General features: G+C 36.3%; 1 protein-coding gene across 5 annotated transcripts in view; it reads left to right on the top strand.

The window, feature by feature from the left end:
• The window catches only part of EML4 (EMAP like 4), a 150,265-nt gene that overhangs the window by 113,833 nt on the left and 17,072 nt on the right, over window positions 1-19,360 (top strand). For all 5 annotated transcript variants that reach the window (XM_027681814.1, XM_027681816.1, XM_027681815.1 and 2 more), the window contains 10 exons: window positions 4,095-4,244; window positions 5,723-5,792; window positions 7,107-7,217; window positions 9,451-9,546; window positions 11,177-11,311; window positions 11,532-11,667; window positions 13,409-13,560; window positions 15,081-15,206; window positions 15,325-15,456; window positions 15,783-15,850. In XM_027681814.1, coding sequence (XP_027537615.1) covers window positions 4,095-4,244; window positions 5,723-5,792; window positions 7,107-7,217; window positions 9,451-9,546; window positions 11,177-11,311; window positions 11,532-11,667; window positions 13,409-13,560; window positions 15,081-15,206; window positions 15,325-15,456; window positions 15,783-15,850 — 1,176 coding nt within the window. The remainder of the gene's footprint in view (window positions 1-4,094; window positions 4,245-5,722; window positions 5,793-7,106; window positions 7,218-9,450; window positions 9,547-11,176; window positions 11,312-11,531; window positions 11,668-13,408; window positions 13,561-15,080; window positions 15,207-15,324; window positions 15,457-15,782; window positions 15,851-19,360) is intronic.

The raw sequence follows: 19,360 nt of genomic DNA, 5'->3' as shown, positions 1-19,360 counted from the left end.
AATTAGTTTGCATTAAATGCACTAAATATAAATGTATCATTTGAAGAACTGAGTAGGTGTGTGGCTGACGACAATTCTCCAAGTTTACTAGGTCAGACATTAAGTTCATTTTAAGAGATGTGCTTTTGCACATGGTTGGGTTTTCCTGTCACTCACTCATCTCTGCAGGTTCTTCCAGTAAGCCATGATTGTGTAAGTTTCTTAGTACTTCAGTAAAATAACATGTCTAGGCAGCATTTGAGTTGGTGTAATAATCTGAAGTTAGATCCTTCCAGTGTTGCTGAAATCAGGAAGATTTTTAGGAATGTTGATGATACACTGTCATAAGTCAGGAGGAAAGTTTTGGGTTAAAAGTCTGACTGAAAGGAAAACAGAGGTCTTACTCATGCTTTGTAAAGCTGTGGTACCCAACTTTCCAACAGCTCCTGGTTGCTGATGCTGGCAGTTGTGACTGTGGAGTGAATTAGGTCAGTCACTGGTCTGGCTGAAATGTAATTTTCTTGGCGAAGTTAACTTTCAAGCAGGACCAGTACATTACTTTGATTTGCCCCACAAGCATGCAAGGGTGGAACTGGCATGCTGAAGGAATATCAACTTTACTTTTCCAGCGTCAGTGACCAGTTTGCTCTGATGAAAACTGATCATGAAATCACACCCTCAGTTAAGTAGGTGCAAATCCCAGTGTGGACACACTTATTTAGTGTCCAAGGACCTTAAGTTCAGGTTAAACCAGTTTCCTACTGAGGACTAATTAAAGTGAAATAAATCTACTCTAAACAAACCATCCATATGTTTTGGAATCTGTTTGAGGAAATGTCATCTTAAATCAGACCAGTAAAATTATGAGTGTAAGGAGTCTTTTGGATGCAATGCTGAGGAAAATGAGAAGGCAGTGAAATTTATGACGGCATAATATTGGTGTCTACGAATTTGCACAAAATTTTTCTTCAGTTTTGGAGACAGGAAGGTACAGCAGCAGCAGATCTTGTACTTTATGCACAGGTTTAGCAAGGGGAGCAAATTTGCAAGCCAGCTGTAACTTCCAAATATCATGGCAAATTGAACCCTTGTACACCTTATTAAGAAGGCATGAGGACAATGATTCGCAGAGTATTTTAGTAATGTCATTGTTTTGCAACTGAAAAATCAACTGCATTGAATTGTTCAATATATAAGTTTTGTTTTGAATGCCTTTAATTCTCCTGCCTTCTGGATGATTGTTTATATTCAGGTTTTCCTTTGTTATTACTGTTTTGGAAGATGCTGCTCAACTGTGAACAACTTAAAGAAAAGAACAGACAGATTTTTGGGGTGGGTTTTTAGTTGGTTGATGGGTTGGTTTGGGTGGTGGTGGGGTCTCCTTTTTATATATGCCTACAGAACTGTGTCCTGTAGGTATATTCAACTCCTGATACTCTGTACTGTAGACTAAAGTAGAGTAGCGTAGCTTTTGTCTGCCATGCAGATTACTGTCATTTGATGAAACACCTAAGCTGCTTGGCAAGATAAAGCAGTTCATGGGGAAGTCTGAGCTCTTGACTGTGTCTGGTTCCTGAGTGATTTCATTTAAATTTAATAATTTAGTTTGAGTATCCCTGCTTTGTGCTGCAATCTTTCCTACTGCACTTCAGAACTGGTTAAAGCGTATCTGACATTTCTAGTAATAGTGAAATTGGCTTATTTAGTAGCTATAGAGGTCACAGTCAGGGCTGCTTTTGTCAGGCAGTGACTTTATAGATTCTTTCTCCCAGTGTATAGTAGCTCAGTTTCTGGAGGGTATTTCAGACTCCGTTTTATGAGATTATTTTTAGCACTGGTGCTCTTCTTTCTAAGAATAATTGAAGACAGCGGTAAATATACTGTTGAATTCTGGTGTACAGTGGATCACTTTTCATGAGGGCTGTGACTATTTTTAGCCAAGTAAAAACAAACAAACAACCTCCAAAATTTAAATTTGTTAAGCATATTGAATACTGTGACAAAACAGTACTTGTAGTTTGTGAGACGCATTCCCAGTATGAAGACAGCTGTCTCTCAATTTCCCTGTCCCACAAAACAGGTTGTTCCTTTAGATGCTTTTAAAAAACATGCTTCTAGAAAATGCAGCCACTCTTTGGTATTTTGTTATGTAGGAGGGGTAAAGGAAAGGAATGGATTAAGAAAACGTAACCATTTTTTTTGCAGCCTCATAAATGCCAGAGCTCAATGGTGGGTGCCAAAATATTTAGCTTTAGCTTGGCTAAGCATTGTAGGCTTCTGCTGTCAAAAGATGTGTTTGTGTAAATCATTAATACTTTTCTAGGATGGATGTTCAAAGATGTCAGTCTTACTAAATCCTTATCAATACACTCCCTGTTCTATACAGCAGATTAACAAAATCTGCCATTCTCCTCTGAGAAGGTACTTAGAATAGCGTTCTTCATGGTTCAGGATAGAAAAAATATTTTCATTGGCTTGTAGCCCATTGGTTTTGAAAGTTCAGTGGTTTGGTTTGTTGTTTGTTTTTTTTATAAAAGGCCTTTCTGGAGTTTCTTTTTGGTCTGTCAGTGTTTAAAATAAGAATAAAGAGGAAAAATTAGTGGTAAAGTTAATAGTAATAGAGGAGAAACAGAGGCATCCTTTTATTCTGCTCTCAGCATTGTGTTGTATCAGCATTTCTCCTGATATCATTTGCTTAGCAAGCCAGTGAATAATCTCTGCTTCAGAGGAGCCATTGTGTTCTTCTGTAATAAACGGAAGACAGCAAGATATAAATCTGTTTTGTTTTCCATATTCCAAAGAGATTTAGTTGACAACTGAATGCAGTGTCCCTCTTTGAACCATTGTTTAGTTACAGCATGTGTTTAATTTTGCAAGTGTTTTCTTTGATCCTGTGGTCTGGAGGGATTGCAAAAGAGGAACGGTAGTGTACTGGGGGATTTTTGGGAGTGGGAGGGTGGCATTGGAAGGGGTGCAGTGCTATTTTTGATAGAAAGGTAGCCCTTTTCCATGAAGAACAGAGGCCAGGCTATCAGATAGGAGATACCCGTTTAGATAGTCCCATACTTGAACTACTGCACCTGCCTTTATTTGTGAGAAAGGACCAGCTTCTTCCATCCATCTTTCTCCGTGCCTTTGAACTTCTTTTATGTACCTGATTAGCCAGGACCTAAAGCTGGAATCCTTTAGCTGAAGTTGCTTAATGTATTTCCCGTATTTTCATTGCTGTTGCAGGTGTATTAGTTGGCAGTGAAGCAGAAGGCTCTCTAAAGTGCAGGACATAACAGGAAAATTATATTTTTGGGGCTGTAGAGCTACTGTTAAAGTCTGATTTATGATGTTAATTGTACCTAGTGACCCAGGGAACTGAAATACAGGCAGACAGCCACATTAATAATCTAGATGAAGAAAAGGGCACCTGTTCCAAAGAAATAATGAGTTGTAATAACATTTGATCAGTGCTAACCAAGGCTGGTTCACTGTGTGTAAGACCTCTGAATGTCATTAGGAGCCATGCTTATTCCTACAGAAAACATGCCTTTTATATGTTTTGGGTAGATTGGGATAGAATATTTTTCCCTGTGTAAGTTCCTTTTGAGTTTGGTTTGTTTTAAAAATACTCTAAAACAGTCTAAAGAAATATTTGCTGAACTTGGCAGCTGCTGTGCAGAAGGCTTGCCTTTTTCTGTAGGGCATTAGGAATTGTTTTAAAAGGCCAAATGAAAGTAATACTCTGGTGCCCAGTGTGCAGATACACAGCTCTGTTGCTGTAAATTATAACAGCGAGTCCTGCTGTTACCTAATGAAATTTCTCATGGAAATTTTTACAAAACTGCAACGCTGTATTTGCTTTATTTCTAGCATGTCTTATTTTTAACATCAATGAGCATCATTCCTTGAGGGGTTTGGTTTCCTGAAGTCCAGTTGCATGGGGTTTGTTTTGTTTTATTTTTAAAATTTATTAGTGAAACTGTGCTTTTGTTCCAGAGGGAAAAACTTAAAGGACATTTGCTCCCCAGGAATCCTTTAAGAAGAAAAAAAAAATTGTTGAGGTTTTGTTTGTTTTTTTTTTGGTATTCAGTGATTATGAAAACCTTGACTTAAAATATATATAGATATGGGTATCGTGGAAGAGACTGTCGAGCCAATGTTTACCTCCTTCCTACCGGAGAAATTGTGTATTTCATAGCATCAGTGGTGGTACTATTTAACTATGAGGAGAGAACTCAGCGGCATTACTTGGGTCATACAGACTGTGTTAAATGGTTAGTATATAACATTTGCATGTAAGTATGTGTGTATTAATGCAGAAATAAATTTTTTTTTTGTTCTCTCCTGCTATATGTATAAACTAATTAATGTCATCATAACTATAGTTGTTTCCTGTTTTGATTTCACTTTAGTAAACACTGCACAAATGAGTGATGCTAGAGCAGTCCATGCTAGCTTAAATGTAAAACAAGGGGATCTGCAGACAATCTAAGTGTGCCAGGTTGAAGAAAGGATCTTTACATAAATTATTCCAGATAGTTATCTCAGAAATTAAAAGTTGTTGTTAACCTAACTCTAAATCAATTGTTTACAGAAAGTATGGCAAAGGTGCAACCTTAAAGGAGAACTAGAAAACCAAGTGGAAAACTGAACAATCATTTTCTCATTTTTGTAAAAGATGCCCCATCCAAGTATTAAGAGAGTCTGGGAAATCAGAAAGATGTTTGCAAAAAGAATTAGAGAGGCAGGGAAGTTGAAGCCAGTGTCACTGTGGGTGCAAAGGCAGGTACTGAAGTTACTGTGTTAGTCTGAAGAATAGTGCACAAAATGTAATGGTGAACATAAGCTCCCTACTGTACTGTACCTGACTGGAGAAAATTTGATATCTGAAGCTCTTTTCTTCTGGCTGTGTTTTGATAAATGTAATTGCTTCCTGTGGGAGAAATGCTGCCAGTCTTGTGTTCTTCACTTTCATTCAGAAAACAGGACTGAATTGTAAATTTTTTTTGTGTCCATCATTCTGACCTCTTCAGGCTCGCCCCTGCTTCCTCTTTCTTGTTTCAAAGGCTTTCTTCATCTTTGTGATTTTACAGAGAAAGCAAATAAGAAGGTAGGTCAAAAAATCCCTAGGACTGAGAGGATGTATATTCTGAAATCTGTTTTTTCACATCAGCTCCAAAGCAAAATGTGATAAGGAAGAGCAGATTTTTACTTACACTAGTAGTGCACCATACTTCTTCATTAGTACAATTACATCTAACTCATTTCACATGGCAGTAATTCCTGACTCCTGGGTGCACAGGCACAAACCCTCAGCCAACTTTTCTGCCTTTTTTTCCCCCAGATTCACGATATCTGTAAGTTGAGGCAAAAAATACACTGTAGTGTTTATAAATATGGCACATAATGATGTGCCAGGAGGTCCATTAAGAGACAATGTAGATTTTGTTACAGTGGACTCCCAATGTAGTGCAAACCTTAGATTGATCAGAGCACACGTGGAGGTGGCTCTTCTGGCACTCCTAGTTGTGTGCCAGCAAACATTGCAAGAGCCTGATCAACCCATCAATACAGTGTGTAATGACATAGTCTGACGAAAAACATTCAAGCTATCTTGTTAAAAGTGGGATTTAGGATCATAAGTGTCTTCATGGGCTTCTGTTGAGAAACAAAGAAACAAAAATTTACAAAAAACCTCTCAGTTTTGAAGACCTATGACAGCAAAAGCAAGTCATATTTCTGTCTGTCTTAGTCTTGCAGTTCATCCAGACAAAATTAGAATTGCAACAGGACAGTTAGCTGGAGTGGATAAAGATGGAAGGGTAAGTAATAGAGCTGTTGAGCAGTAGTATCTTGTTTTGAAAATCAGGAAAAAGTGGTTTGAGTTTTTTTTAATCATTACCTTCTGTTTGCCGTTTATTTTGTGTACTGTATTTACTGAGATAATTTGACATTTCTCAGTTAGCAGCCTGTACCTCTAGCAAAAGACAGTAACAATGAAGCACTCAACCATATAGCAAAAAGAGCAGAAGCTCATAAAGTCCATTTTCTGTGACACAGGAAATGCAATTTTAATCCTGCAAGAAAATGTGAAGCTTGTAATTGATTCATAACGCCACATCATTTCTGTCACATTACTTTCAATAAGTCTTCTCCCAGAGGAGAACAAGTCCCGAGTTCTGTGGGTCAGTATACTCCTAAGCCTTCATGGAAGAGGAAACCAACTTTGAGAATTCATGGAAGGTGTGCCAAGCTATCCTATAAACTCGCTCATTTGAGATAAGATGTGTTTAAGTGCTCTTATCTCTGGCTCTTGGCATACTCTGTCAGAATTTAATTGGATTATTTTCATGAAGTTATAAACAGGGGAAAAAAAAGACAGATGCTATAACGTACAGAAGCATATTAAATATAACCTTTTATCAGATGTTCAACTTAATTTCTTAAATTTTGTAAGAAATTCATGTGAGGCTTTTTGTATATGTGATGTTATGATTTCCACTGGGCGTTTTTTGACTCTTGTTGGAGCTGATTGTTTTTCCATCAGCACAATGATTTATTGTCACTTTCTGTGGTGAATGCTCTCCTTAAGCCAACTTTATTCCCACTTTATTTGTGACTGTTTCACATTTATGAGGCTAAGCTGGTTTGGGATAGTAGTTTTATGAAATATAACCATGGACATTTTCATTGAGTGCTTGGTGATGGTTAGGGAACTCGATGCACTAGGATTTGTTTATTTTCTTTTTTTCCTATTGTCTACATAAAAGCAAAGGTTTGATCGTTATTTTCAGTTGTTGCATAATATTGCTAGGTCTGGGGTCTGAAATGCAAGATGACTCTTCCGTTATTTGTTCAGTTAACTTAAATTGGTTGAAGTATGTTCACAATTACCGAATGCCACGATAGTTATGGCAGCGCTGCCTTGTTTATAGCCCAGACACGGGGAGCAACATTGTCTTGACTCTCCCCTTTTGACTTCAAAGTTAGCCTCCAACAGCATCATTAGCACAGGTCATCCTGCATTTTGGTCTGCAGTTTGTAATTCAGGTGGCATTTGATTAACAAAACCTGACACTGGCATATGATGCTTTCACTGTTGATGACGCTGTTTGTCCCCTTGCTTTTTCATGCAGCCTCTGCAGCCCCATGTTAGAGTGTGGGACTCGGTGAGCCTGGTGACGCTGCAGGTTATCGGCCTTGGGACTTTTGAGCGTGGAGTGGGGTGTTTGGATTTTTCAAAAGCGGTAAGATGGGTGCAGTGACCCGATGTGTTAAATAATTTATGCAGTCCTTGTAAACGGGAAGGAAATCTCTGGAGATTTTGCGTGTGGTTGTCTAGCTGAACTCTTTTGGTATTTGAAAGTGTGTCAGTAAAGTTTATGTATACTTGATAAAACCAGCTGACAGCAAACGAGCTAGAAAAACAGGAAATGGCATATGTAAAATTGTGGTAACAAACTGGCATGGTAAATAAATAGCAGGCAAGAAACACCTGAACCAGAAATTGAATTCTGTACTGGGTTTGGTGGTTTGGTTCTGTTTCTGAGGGGCTTGGTTCTTTTTTGTTTGATGTTAAAAACAAGTTTGGTAGTGAGGTTTGTGAAGACAAATTCTAGTGAATTCTGATAGGAGAGTTAACTCTTCTGCTTGCACAGCTGTTCCTGTCCACCAACAGGAAATTTAAAAAAGAACCCTCATGTTATCTTATACTGTTTTTTCTCCAAGGAATAGCTTGTTCACTTGTTGTCTCTGCTTTTACATAGAAAAAGAAATAAAGGTCTTTCTTACTGGGTCCACAAAATTTATCAGAAAAATCAGTAGCACATGGAGATGCACTTCTTGGCATTGAGAAAGTTTCAAAATTGGCAATGAGTTGAGGTTTTTTGTAAAATATGTGTATATTTTAATCTTTAAGCCGCCATTGTATTTTCACCAAAACACTGAGGTGTATCAGAAGAAGAATTAATGTATGTAAAAAATAAAAAATGCAGAAAAAGTGTCTACAGTATTTTGCTAATAGAGGAAGAGACTGACAGGACAGCTGAGGTGGGAAGGGTTGTCTGCAGATCACATCATCCACTGTCCTGCTCACAGCAGGTTCAGTCAGAGCAGGCTGCCCAGGGCTGTGGTCCAACTGGGTTCTGGGTATCTCCAAGAATGGACACTCAGCAGTGTCTCTGAGTGACCTGTTGAAAAGAAATTCTCATGCTCTTGCTACAGTTCCAGTTCACATTGAAGTGTTGCTAGATTAGTTATAGTAAGTTTTGTGTTTCAGTAAATAAGACTTTTTTTTTTTTTTAGATAGCATAAATAAAATAGAATAATATGAAAGGAGTACTGTCATTCCTGTCACTCTAACAAACCAATAAAACTTATGAACTTAGATAAGGGGTTTTCTCAAGGTGAATGAGAATGTATTCCATCACTTCAAAAACAAAACAAACAAAAAAAAGCCCTTAAGGAATTGTTGAGGATTAGATTCTAGTTTTTTATTAGTTCTCTTTTGCAGCTGAAACTAATTTTGATACCTTGTTACAGTCTCACATGATTCCTCACTGTATTGACACAGTTCACCTGCAGTATCTAGAATCGTGTTTTTACCACGTAGTTCATTAACCCCCCCAAGACCTGTGTATATCTCCATTTCTGTCTTCAGGGTTCTTTTCAGTTAATAATTCATATATATATTTGCATACTAATGCTCATAATAGTGTTTGGGAATAATAATTTCAGCCACCTCTATTTTCATGATTTGTTAGAGAACACAGTTGAACTGCAAGAATCAACTTTTAAAATAATTAAAGTCTCCAAATCTTCCTACAAATGTCTTTGAAAACAACTGGTTTGTGCAAGTATGTGTTGCTGGGAATAAGTATATTTTGTTCTTAGGTTCTCTGTCTGTTCTTTTAATTATATGTAGCCATATTTACCATTTTGTTGTAATATTTAATACTGTAGGTGCTGCTCTTCTTGCTCTGTAAGCATTGTTTTATTCAGAAAGTGTTACCTTTGCTACAGTTTTACCAATTACATGATGAAACTGCTGGTACTTTACACACCATGAGAAAAAAACAAGATGTGCTTACAAAATTTGATAATGTAAAGTTGTGTGTATATGCTGGTGGCATTTAAGAAAAAAACACAAGTGGAGCTTGTGTGTCTGTCCTCTAAGACCTGAGAAAAACCAAAATATTTACAGATTAGATAAAGGAAGAAACCTTTTTGCTGCTAGCATGAAATTGCAAACAAGAACGCAAAAAAAAATCAACCAAATAGTGACATAAAAAAAAAAGGAAAGACTTGATAACATACTTTAAAAGTTTTCCTAGAATATTATTTGAACTTGTAATTACTTTAAAAGGACTTGGCTAATTTACATTTGTGATTTTTTAAAATACTTCTGCCCTGCTCTGTCGCTAAATGGAGTACGATAGTACTTTGTCAGCAATTCTTTTTTTTTTTTTCTTTTTCCTTTAGGATTCTGGTACTCATTTGTGTGTAATTGACGACTCTAATGAGCATATGCTTACTGTGTGGGATTGGCAGAGGAAATCAAAAATAGCAGAAATAAAGGTAATTTTTTAACAAGTTAATATTCTAAAATACAAGTGATTTTATTCCCATAAATACAACAGTTTATGGAACACTCTTATGATGTTAGTCAGAAACTGCAACTGTATAATTATGCTGGCTTGTGTAAGGGTACCAGAGAAATGGATTTTTAACTTGTATAATGGAAGGGGTTTGAATATTGAAAGGTTTGTAATTTCACTTTATTCATCCTCAAGAGCTAATTCAAATAAAACAATTATCTGATATTTTCTCAATTTAAAAAAAGTAGATCCTGGGAACTTTAGAAAAGTGAAGTGATGATTCAGCCCGTAGTTGTTAAAAAAAATTAAATACTTTTAGACATTCCTTATTTCATTTTTGTCTGAATCAAATTCTGTTCCTTGATTCTCAGCACATATGTGTCTTCTCATTTGAAGTCCTAAGTAGATTGCGATCTTGTCTGCTTTCCAGTTTCTTTTTTAACCTTTCTAAATTTCAGACCAATCAAGTGGGTTCCGCAGTGTTGTGCTCAGTTCATGTAAAGTTGATTTCACTGGGAACACTCAATCCTTCGTGTTATGCAGTATCAAGCAAGGAAATATTACATGCATGTGAACCTGAGTATTTTTAATTTTTTTTAAATCATGCGTATATGTCTATATCATTACAAACTTGCCATTTCAGATAACAAAATCAGATTGGTTTGACGCATTTTCTTTAGATTATGTTGACCAATACTAATTGTATCCCATTCTGTAAATTTTAATTCTATGTCAGTGTTTTCATGTCTTTGCTGATATTTTAGGTGAAGCTATTTGGCATATGCCTTGTATTTCCCATTTACTGGTGTTCTGTTTTGACTAATTTTACTTTCCAGGGAGTGCCTTGGTGTTTCAAAATTGATTAAAACAGATTCACCTAGAGCAGGTTGCACAGGATTCTGTCCAGGCGGGTTTTCAGTATCTCCAGAGAAGGAGACTCAACAACCTCTCTGGGCAGCCTGTTTGAAAATCCAGTGGAAACAAATGTATTGATGCATTTAGTTTAGTGTTTTGTAATCATTGCCTCCGGGAGATTTGTCTTCAAAGACAGTTGAGTTGAATATCCATTAGAAGTTAAGTAAATGACCAGTCAGTTTGTTATGTTTGTAAAATCTATTGGTAAAGGATGAAACACGCTATGATGTTAGTAATTCAGTAACAGTATATGCAGCCAGTAAAAATACAAAGGTGGGACCCTATGTTTCAGAGTTTTGAATTATGCAGGTTTCTCTTCTTCTTCTTCATGAGAAAGAAAGGAGAAAAAGAAAGAACTCGAACGAGTTTTTATAGCATTTCAAAAAGAGAATGATGGATATATTCCTATTGTGTTATCATTGTCTTACTTGCTCTGTTGCAGCTTTGTTATCCAGAATAGCAAACCAGTCTGTGTAAAAATTAAGTAGGATTTTCAATCCAAAAATCTTGCCTTTTATATATTATTCACTTTCCTTGGCAGGAAGTCTTAGCTATTGCAGAGAGCAGAAGCTTCTGTGATTTGAAAGGGAATGTAAAACCCTGCCTTGTATACTAAAGTTTAATAAAGGTGTTTACATGTGTTTCTAGTAGTTAATGTCCAATCTGAATAAATATTTTTTCTGTTATTATTTCAGACTACAAATGAAGTTGTTCTTGCTATAGAATTCCATCCAACTGATGCAAATACCATAATAACATGTGGAAAATCTCATATATTTTTCTGGACCTGGAGTGGCAATTCATTATCAAGGAAGCAAGGGATATTTGGGGTAATAATGTCTTGACACCACGACAGTTTTGAATCGCTGGAAATCGTGTTTTCTCTGTGTTTGCTTTGTTGTTACCATGTACTGTTTGAGCAGAGAGGTAAACAAACAAAAAGACTAAATTCTGCTCACATGTATGCAGGGTGTAAGCGTGTAGATACAATATACTAAGTATGTAACAGCTACAAGAAATTATCCCTCTGTCTTGCTTATTTTGTTTCAGAAATATGAAAAACCCAAATTTGTTCAGTGTTTGGCTTTCTTGGGAAATGGTGATGTGCTCACTGGAGACTCAGGTGGCATAATACTTATATGGGGCAAAACTACTGTAGAAGCTACTCCAGGAAAAGGACCTAAAGGTAGGATACATGTGTTAATCACAGATTTTAGGTGATCTGTAGAAGCAAACATAAAGGGTTGCATTAGAAAAGGAATAGGGAAACAGGCCTGACTAAGAGCATTCACTTCCTGTAAATAGCAGGTGGTATTAACTCCTGCAAGTCTTATGAATTTGCTGACTTAAGAGCAGTCTAGAGTTTCTCAGTAATTAATGAGACTGTGCTTCAAATGAGTGAAAACTATTTTATCTAAAAGTTTTGCGTTAAAAAATGTGGTTAATCAGCTTTCCTTTCATCCTGTGATTTGAAAAAGGCTGTGGGATCAGTTTGAGGATTCTGCAGGCTACCTTTGCCTCTAAAGGCTTATGTTGTACCGTGCTTAGTCTCAGAGGAATACCATTAAGTGGTGAAGCTGACATTAATAGGACTTGGATGTGAAGAAAAATTACAGTGCTTAGTTGTACCAGTTACATGAATAACAGTCTCTGGTTTAGCAGACACTCAAGTCTTGCCTGTAAAATATGCTTTAAAAAGAAAAAAAAACAACACATTTTATTTGAAATTTTAGGGCAAAGCTTTTGTGAAAAGGAAAGGGAAATGATTTGTTACCAAACATATGCAGACCTGGCACAGTTGAGCCCTAAGATAACTCATAAATTCAGTGATAATTTATTTTACTTGGCACCTATTTCAAACACTCTGGTTTAAATTGGTGTGCCAGGAAAACATTCAAGTAAAAAGTAAATTTTTAATGGTAAGTCTGTTTTTGTAGGTAAATCTTTTTGTCTTTCAAGCTGACTGCAGTGGAAAGGCAATTTAACAAGTTATCTGATGTTTATTTTTTAATTTCTTGTCCAAAAATATTTTTTTTCCAATATAATCTTAAAAATTGTCAAATAGAACATTCATTTACAAGGGCTAACTAACTTAGATTTTTTTGTTGCTTTATCACATTAGATTGGTCACAAGGACTTGATCTCATACTCTTTTTCACAGTGTGAGAGCACACTGATTTGAGCCATAGGCAGAGTCAGCAAAGTTAAGCTCATATTTAGTTGGGTAAAGTTTTAGACTTTTCTGTGATTGCTATTTAAAAATATGCAGCACCAGAGTCGTATTTTGTTTGGTTTTTTAAATACACTTTCTGATTAGGATGCAAAGGGCTTGTTTTGCTACCCTTGTTGTTTAATTTTCTCACCTCTCATTCTTCCATGTGTTTTCCTTTGGATAGACTGCTGTCTTGATAGTTGCCAAATACTGCTTGTACTATTTTTAAATGTGGCAACATCCAGCAGTAGATACTAGGTTCGTGTGTCCCAGAAACTTTGCTATAAGTAATTTACTTTTTATTCCCAAAAGACTGTAGACAACAAGTCTTTGAGTTTCTTTATTAAAATAATTTTACTTCTTTTCTAATAATGACTTGCTAGAGGTTTTTTGACTCTAAAACACGGTTTCTTGTGCATCTGGAAAAACTATGTTCCCTTGGATAGCAGAGAAATGAAAGCATTTTGCAAATTGTTCTTGCTTTCACAGTTTATAGGACAATCAATCTCAAAAAAGTTTCTCTTCCTAAATGCAGGCCCTTTGTTTTATCTTTTTATCCCGTAAGAAAACACTACCACCTTGTGTTTGCAATACTAAGAGCCTGACAATCCAAATGTAATTATTTATTGCACACTCATTTTATTCTTCTGCCAAAAGGCAAAGCTTCTTGTAAACCCCAGGTGAAAAAGTTATTATTTTCTTTTTGTGCATGTAGGAGTATATCAGATAAGCAGACAAATCAAAGCGCACGATGGCAGTGTGTTCACACTTTGTCAAATGAGGAATGGGATGCTGCTAACTGGAGGTGGGAAAGACCGAAAGATCATCCTGTGGGATCATGATTTGAATCCTGAAAGGGAAATTGAGGTAAGAAAGCAAGAGTAACAAGGAATTTGCCTTGGCTAGCAATACAGCCTTCCCCACACTCTGGAGGATGACAGAATACTTTCTGGTTGCTGTTTTTTAAGTGGATGACAATGTTTTATTATTGGGGGGCTTAAATTTGTAGGGGCTTCAGTTCTTCTGTGCCCAAGTTGAACAGAAGCTTTAAGAGTTTTCTTTCTTCCAAAACCTTCCTTAGGTTTTTTTATTCATCCTGTTTTGGGGGGTGTTTGAGGATATTCCTTAGTATCACCTGTGTTTTTGTTAAGTTACCTATCTGGAGAAAGACAATGTTACCAGCATTTGAGGGTCTTAATAGAACATTTGACATAAAGTAAATAGATGGTAGGATGCATATTGGTATTCTGTAATAATTAATGATTAATAAGCTATGATGAGGAACTTACTTTGAATTTGAAAAGGTGTTTAAAATAGGTGTTTAGTGAATACATATGTTCTTTGTGATTTACCTTTGTGGCAGCACTAGGTCAAAGGGGTTGAACTGGAAAAAATTGCATATTTTGGACTTATAAAATACTTTTTGGTTTTCCCTGATTTTGAAATAAGGTATTCTTCTTAAATAGTTCTTCAGCCAATGGTTTACTCCTCTTACCTAGTGTCATTTATAGCAGCGTTTTTTTCTTATGTAAGTTTGATCTAGAGTTTGTTACTGCCTTGAATCTATATTGACTAATATTGACTAATCTAATATTGAATCTAATATTTAGAAAACATGGATGAGAGAAAGTAAGCATTGACTATCATATACAATTCTTAGGCTTAAGTAACATACTCTATTCATATCAGTCTCTTTGTTTTCTTTTTGTTAATAATGTTACGTTAAAGCTACTTTTTATTTTACCAGAACCCTGACAGATTGATTTTTCTATCTTGTGTGGCTCATATTAGTGTATTTTCTAAGATAAATCATTGAGAAAACCAAACAATTCCACACTGTAAAATAAAACAATGTATTAGAATTCAAGCCTGCAATAAACAAAGTCATTAAAATTCAGAGTCATTGCTGACATAAGGCATATGAACATTTTACTTAAGGCTAATCAGGAAGCATTAGGAAAACCAGGAAGCATTTACTGTGTGCTACAAGATTTTTCTTGTTTTTCAAAATGTGTTTTGGAAAGTAAATAGTAACTGTGTATTATTGCTTTCCTTATAAGATGAGTTGTGAGGTTGTGGAGTGCATTTGTTTAGTGTATTTGACACTTTAAAGCCATGTAATTTAGTTTGTGATTTTTTCTACTGAGACCTATTAAAATGACATAACTGTGTTTGTCTTGGAACCTGATCATCTTGTATGCCTGTACTGAACAGATAGATGAGGTAGGTATCAGGTCAAGTCCTGATCTAGTTTTACGTGATTAGATTGTTCCTTTTTACTGGGAGAACTCCAGTTATGGTACTGTTGTTGTGCACTATTTGTGGCCTTCAAAAACGAGTGCCTGTCAAGACGCGTGATGTGGTTTTATAGATGTTTCTTTTCCTAGGTTCCTGATCAGTATGGAACAATCAGAGCAGTAGCAGAAGGAAAAGCAGATCAATTTTTAGTGGGTACTTCACGAAACTTTGTTTTGCGGGGAACATTTAACGATGGTTTCGTAGTAGAGGTGCAGGTGAGCACAACTGTATTTTTAAACTATAACCCGAAAATGTAAAGGTTTTCCCTGCTGGTGTGTTGTTTTAAGAATCTTCATTTTATTAATTGTTAAATCATATGTGATTTCTTTCTAGGGACATACAGATGAACTCTGGGGACTGGCATCTCATCCTTTCAAAGACTTATTTTTAACATGTGCCCAAGATAGGCAAGTTTGTATGTGGAACTCTGTGGACCACACACTGGAATGGACCAGGCTGCTAGATGTATGTTAACCCTTTAATGTTAAATATAAAGCTGGAAAATAAGAAAAAGCAGTGTCCATTTCATATTTTGGCTAGTTCTGTCCTAATATCCGAGCAGAAATATTTTTTTACACAGAAATTTTGGTTTTTTACTTTCAAGGTTGTCTTGTGTTGCATGTCACTGATACATTAAAAGAAAAGCTGTCTGAGGATTAGCATGCTGCTAACTGATTAGTTTTTCCTGTGTCAGTTCACCTCAGATTTTTAGGATAGCTTTGGTATAAGGAGAGGTGTTTGACCCTCTGGAAGCGGATGCATGAATATCGTGTCTGTCCCTCTCTGTTCAGGAACCGGGGCACTGTGCTGATTTCCATCCCAGTGGAGCAGTGGTCGCGATAGGAACGCACTCGGGCAGGTAAACGCCTTTCAACTGAGTTGTGATGATTGAAAGTTTAAAGGACACGGTTTAATATGATGCATATTATAATTGCAAGTAATTTCCTTTTTATTCTTTATTGCTTGAGGTTATGGAGCCTGAAACGCTTGGCGGAAGGGGGCAGATCATCTTATATTTATGTTAGATGCAGACGGAAGAATTATTTGATTGTTTTTAGGCTGTTTTGGTTTTTTAACGACTCCTTCACAAAAGCCCAGATCTTGATTTTTTTATTTCTTTAACTACTTTCTTTTTTGCAGGGGTTTCCATGAACACTCCTTATTGTCTTTACCAAGTATCATGTATTTTAATAATATATGCATGTTACATTAGTTTGTAAGACATGTACAGTAGACATCTTTCTCTTTCCCAGATCAAACACACTTGCAACATTTTAAATTAAGGTGGAGAGGCAAGTGAACGGGCTAGTATTTTGACTTTTCTGTAAGACAGAGTTCAAAATGGCACATTGCTGCAGTGAAGTGATACTGAACTGTTCCTGTACTTCCTGAAATACACAAATTGTTGTGTATTTGAAATCTGTAAAAGCACAAGCTGAATCTTTTTAACTCAGGCTTCTTTCAGTGGTGAAAAAAGTGTATTTTATTTCATAGTCAAACTCTGGCTTGGTATTATCTCCCAATAAAGGAGTACCAATGTACCAATTAAAAGAAAAAACGGGATATTCATAGCATTAGAAAGGTGAGAGGAGCAGATTTTAAATCTACTAGTATTTTATTCTGTTTTTCAGTTATACCTCATGGTTGATAACTTGATGATAAAATAATGCCTAGTGCATGTAAGAAAATTGGGATTTTTTTTTTGTTAATTTTTTTGTTTGTTTGTTTAATTCACCCACTAGAAAGTTTTTTTTATACCTAACCTCATGTCTAAAAACCATTTGAAGATTGTTTTTTTAGAAACTGCTGAGCATGTGCAACACCTTTAAACTTTCCAGGAAAAATGAAATGTTAAATATTTTTAGGAAGTTTTCCTCTCCAAGGTGAAGATGCAGTCTTCACTAAATTCATTAGCTTATAGCATCAGGCTAGAAAACCAAGCTTACCTTCCTAAGAAAAACCTTGCTGAGCTCTTGTGTATTTGATTACCACGTAGTACCTTTCCGATTATTCATCTCTTATAATTATAAAAATTAAATTGAATAAATGTTTCTGTCTTCATTAAACAGAGCAGGACATTCAGGCCTAATAGTACTTGAAACAGGGAAAAGGTGAAAGAAGGTCAGTTTACATTTCTTCAGAGTTATTAGACATTTTTGAACTTACATCAAACACAATTGAGGCATTGCATGGCCAAAGCATTCAGTCTGTTGTTTACTTTTGGTTGACTTTTTTTCCCTCTCCCAGAGCATTTAATGTTACTTTATAAGTTCAGCACGTTTCAGTTGAAATTCTTATTTTTTATTTACTTGAGGCAACCAGTTTATACTGGGTTCAAGAAGTTTATGATGATGGCCTTGGGTTTTTTGGCATTTTTTGCCCTGTTCTTCTTGGAACTAAGCAGTTATATTTTCACCATTATTATTTTAGTGTGTTCTGAAATTGCATGATTCAATGATAGGTTTGAGATACACAAATGAAACTGAATTGAAATGAGACCTGGTAAGTGTATAAGTGGATGAGAAATAAGTGGAGTTGTGAGTCAAGATAAACAAAACAGTTTTAAAATTACTGCCTAACCAGCAGGATCATTTGGTGCTTTTATGTGCCAGATAATCTGGTCCAAGGGAGTTATTTCCCAAGGAATGAGAGCAGCCTGATATATCTCGATTAACGTAGGAGAAAATAACCTCAAACCCATAACAAATAATTTAATAATCTGATTCATAGCCCAAAAGTCTTAAAGCAAATATTAACTTAGTCTAATGTGTTTATAACTCAATAAACCCAAACCTTGGATGTGTGTATTACCTTCTAGTGCTGCTCAGCTTCCAGTACAGAGGTCAATAAGACAAGGGCAGGGAATGGTGCACTAAGAAAGTTGGATTTGGTGGCTAAAATTGTAACATCTAAAGAAAACTGGATTTGTTACCTCTCTTCCCTTTCTTGCCTGTTGTTTCAGAGTGCTGTGTTTTTTATTAGGCCAAGCGTCATGCTTTTGGTGTGTTTTTCATGTATCACTTCCCATAATGAGTGTTTTGGTATCATTTCCCTTTTTGGGCTGTCTGCAAATGGTCTACTGCGGGTTTTGTTACCACTTCTTTAAATACCTGCTGTGTGCCTGATCATCAGTAGTTTGGAAGTAAGCCTGGTTTGGAGAGAACTAATACTTTTTGTGGATCCTGCTGCTTGCTGAAAAGGCACAGCTGGAAAACTAAAAAGGGACAGCTATCCTGGTAGAAATCCTACCACAGAAGTGGGTTCACTATGCAGATCCTTTTGCCATGCTGCTATGTGACTAATCATGTAGCATATCTTGAGTGCTAAGCATATGAGTATTCAAAGGCACTGCAGAAAAAAAGACTAACAAGAGTCTTACAAAACTGCTAACAGTATTAAGAAAACTGAAGGCTGAAGGGTATTGTAAGCCAGAGCCACAAGGAAGTGAATCAGGCAGTAGAGCTACCGAGATTTATATAGTTCAGCATCTGTTGTTGTATTAAGGTGAAAGAAGCCTAAATATTCGAGGGAACCTTGTAAGATGGGTTGGTTTGTGCACTCTGATTAACGTCTGGCAAGTTGAGCATTCAGTATTAACTAAACATGGGAATTGCAGGTGTAAGTGCAAAAATATATTGCTACTTAGGAATACTGTTTCCCTGGTGATTTAATCAGAAAAATTCTACATTTACAGATGTGAATTATCAGTAATACACGTCTGTCATGGGTAGAATTTGTTTTCCAAAAGAGAGTGCTTTAAGGCATTTCTATTCCTAAAAGCATAGATTTTTTTTTTAGATAGGTTATTAGTATTTTTTTTAAAGCAAAGGAGTGGGAAAACAAGAAACAGATGAAAATTGCTCAAGTTTTTCTTTTTCATGTGAACTCTCAAACAGTAACAATTGGGAGAAAAATCAATTAAAATCAGCAAAAGTGAAAGAGACACTATCTTAGGGCACTGGAATACCATTCATCCATTTATTTCATCCAATCTATGGATCAGAACTTCACTTGGAAGCCAAGCTTTGCATTTCATAGCTCTTAAGAGCTTTTCTGGTTCAGCTGCCATTCGCATGTTACATACCTTTTCGTGGGAAGGAAGATCTTCTCCTGAAACACAGTCTCAAGGTGGACCCCAGCTGTTTGCAAGAAGAGCGTACGTGTGGCATGGCAATGAACTGCTGTAGCTGCTCGACTGGAGACACATTTCATGGAGATGGACTTCCATGCTGGCAGTTGCAGTGTTTGCCACGGCATTGGAAGGGCTTGGAAGATTAAAGAGAGCATTTCTGATTATAGATTACAGCTGTGGAAGCATCAGGAAATGGCTGTACTATATGTGACCAGTGTTTCCTTTCTTAGATTATTA

Source organism: Neopelma chrysocephalum, unplaced genomic scaffold (assembly GCF_003984885.1).
Source record: "Neopelma chrysocephalum unplaced genomic scaffold, ASM398488v2 Primary Assembly neopelma1_61b, whole genome shotgun sequence".
Taxonomy (NCBI): Eukaryota; Metazoa; Chordata; class Aves; order Passeriformes; family Pipridae; genus Neopelma; species Neopelma chrysocephalum.
Note: the sequence above shows the minus strand (reverse complement) of the source record. Positions and strands in the feature narration are given on the sequence as shown.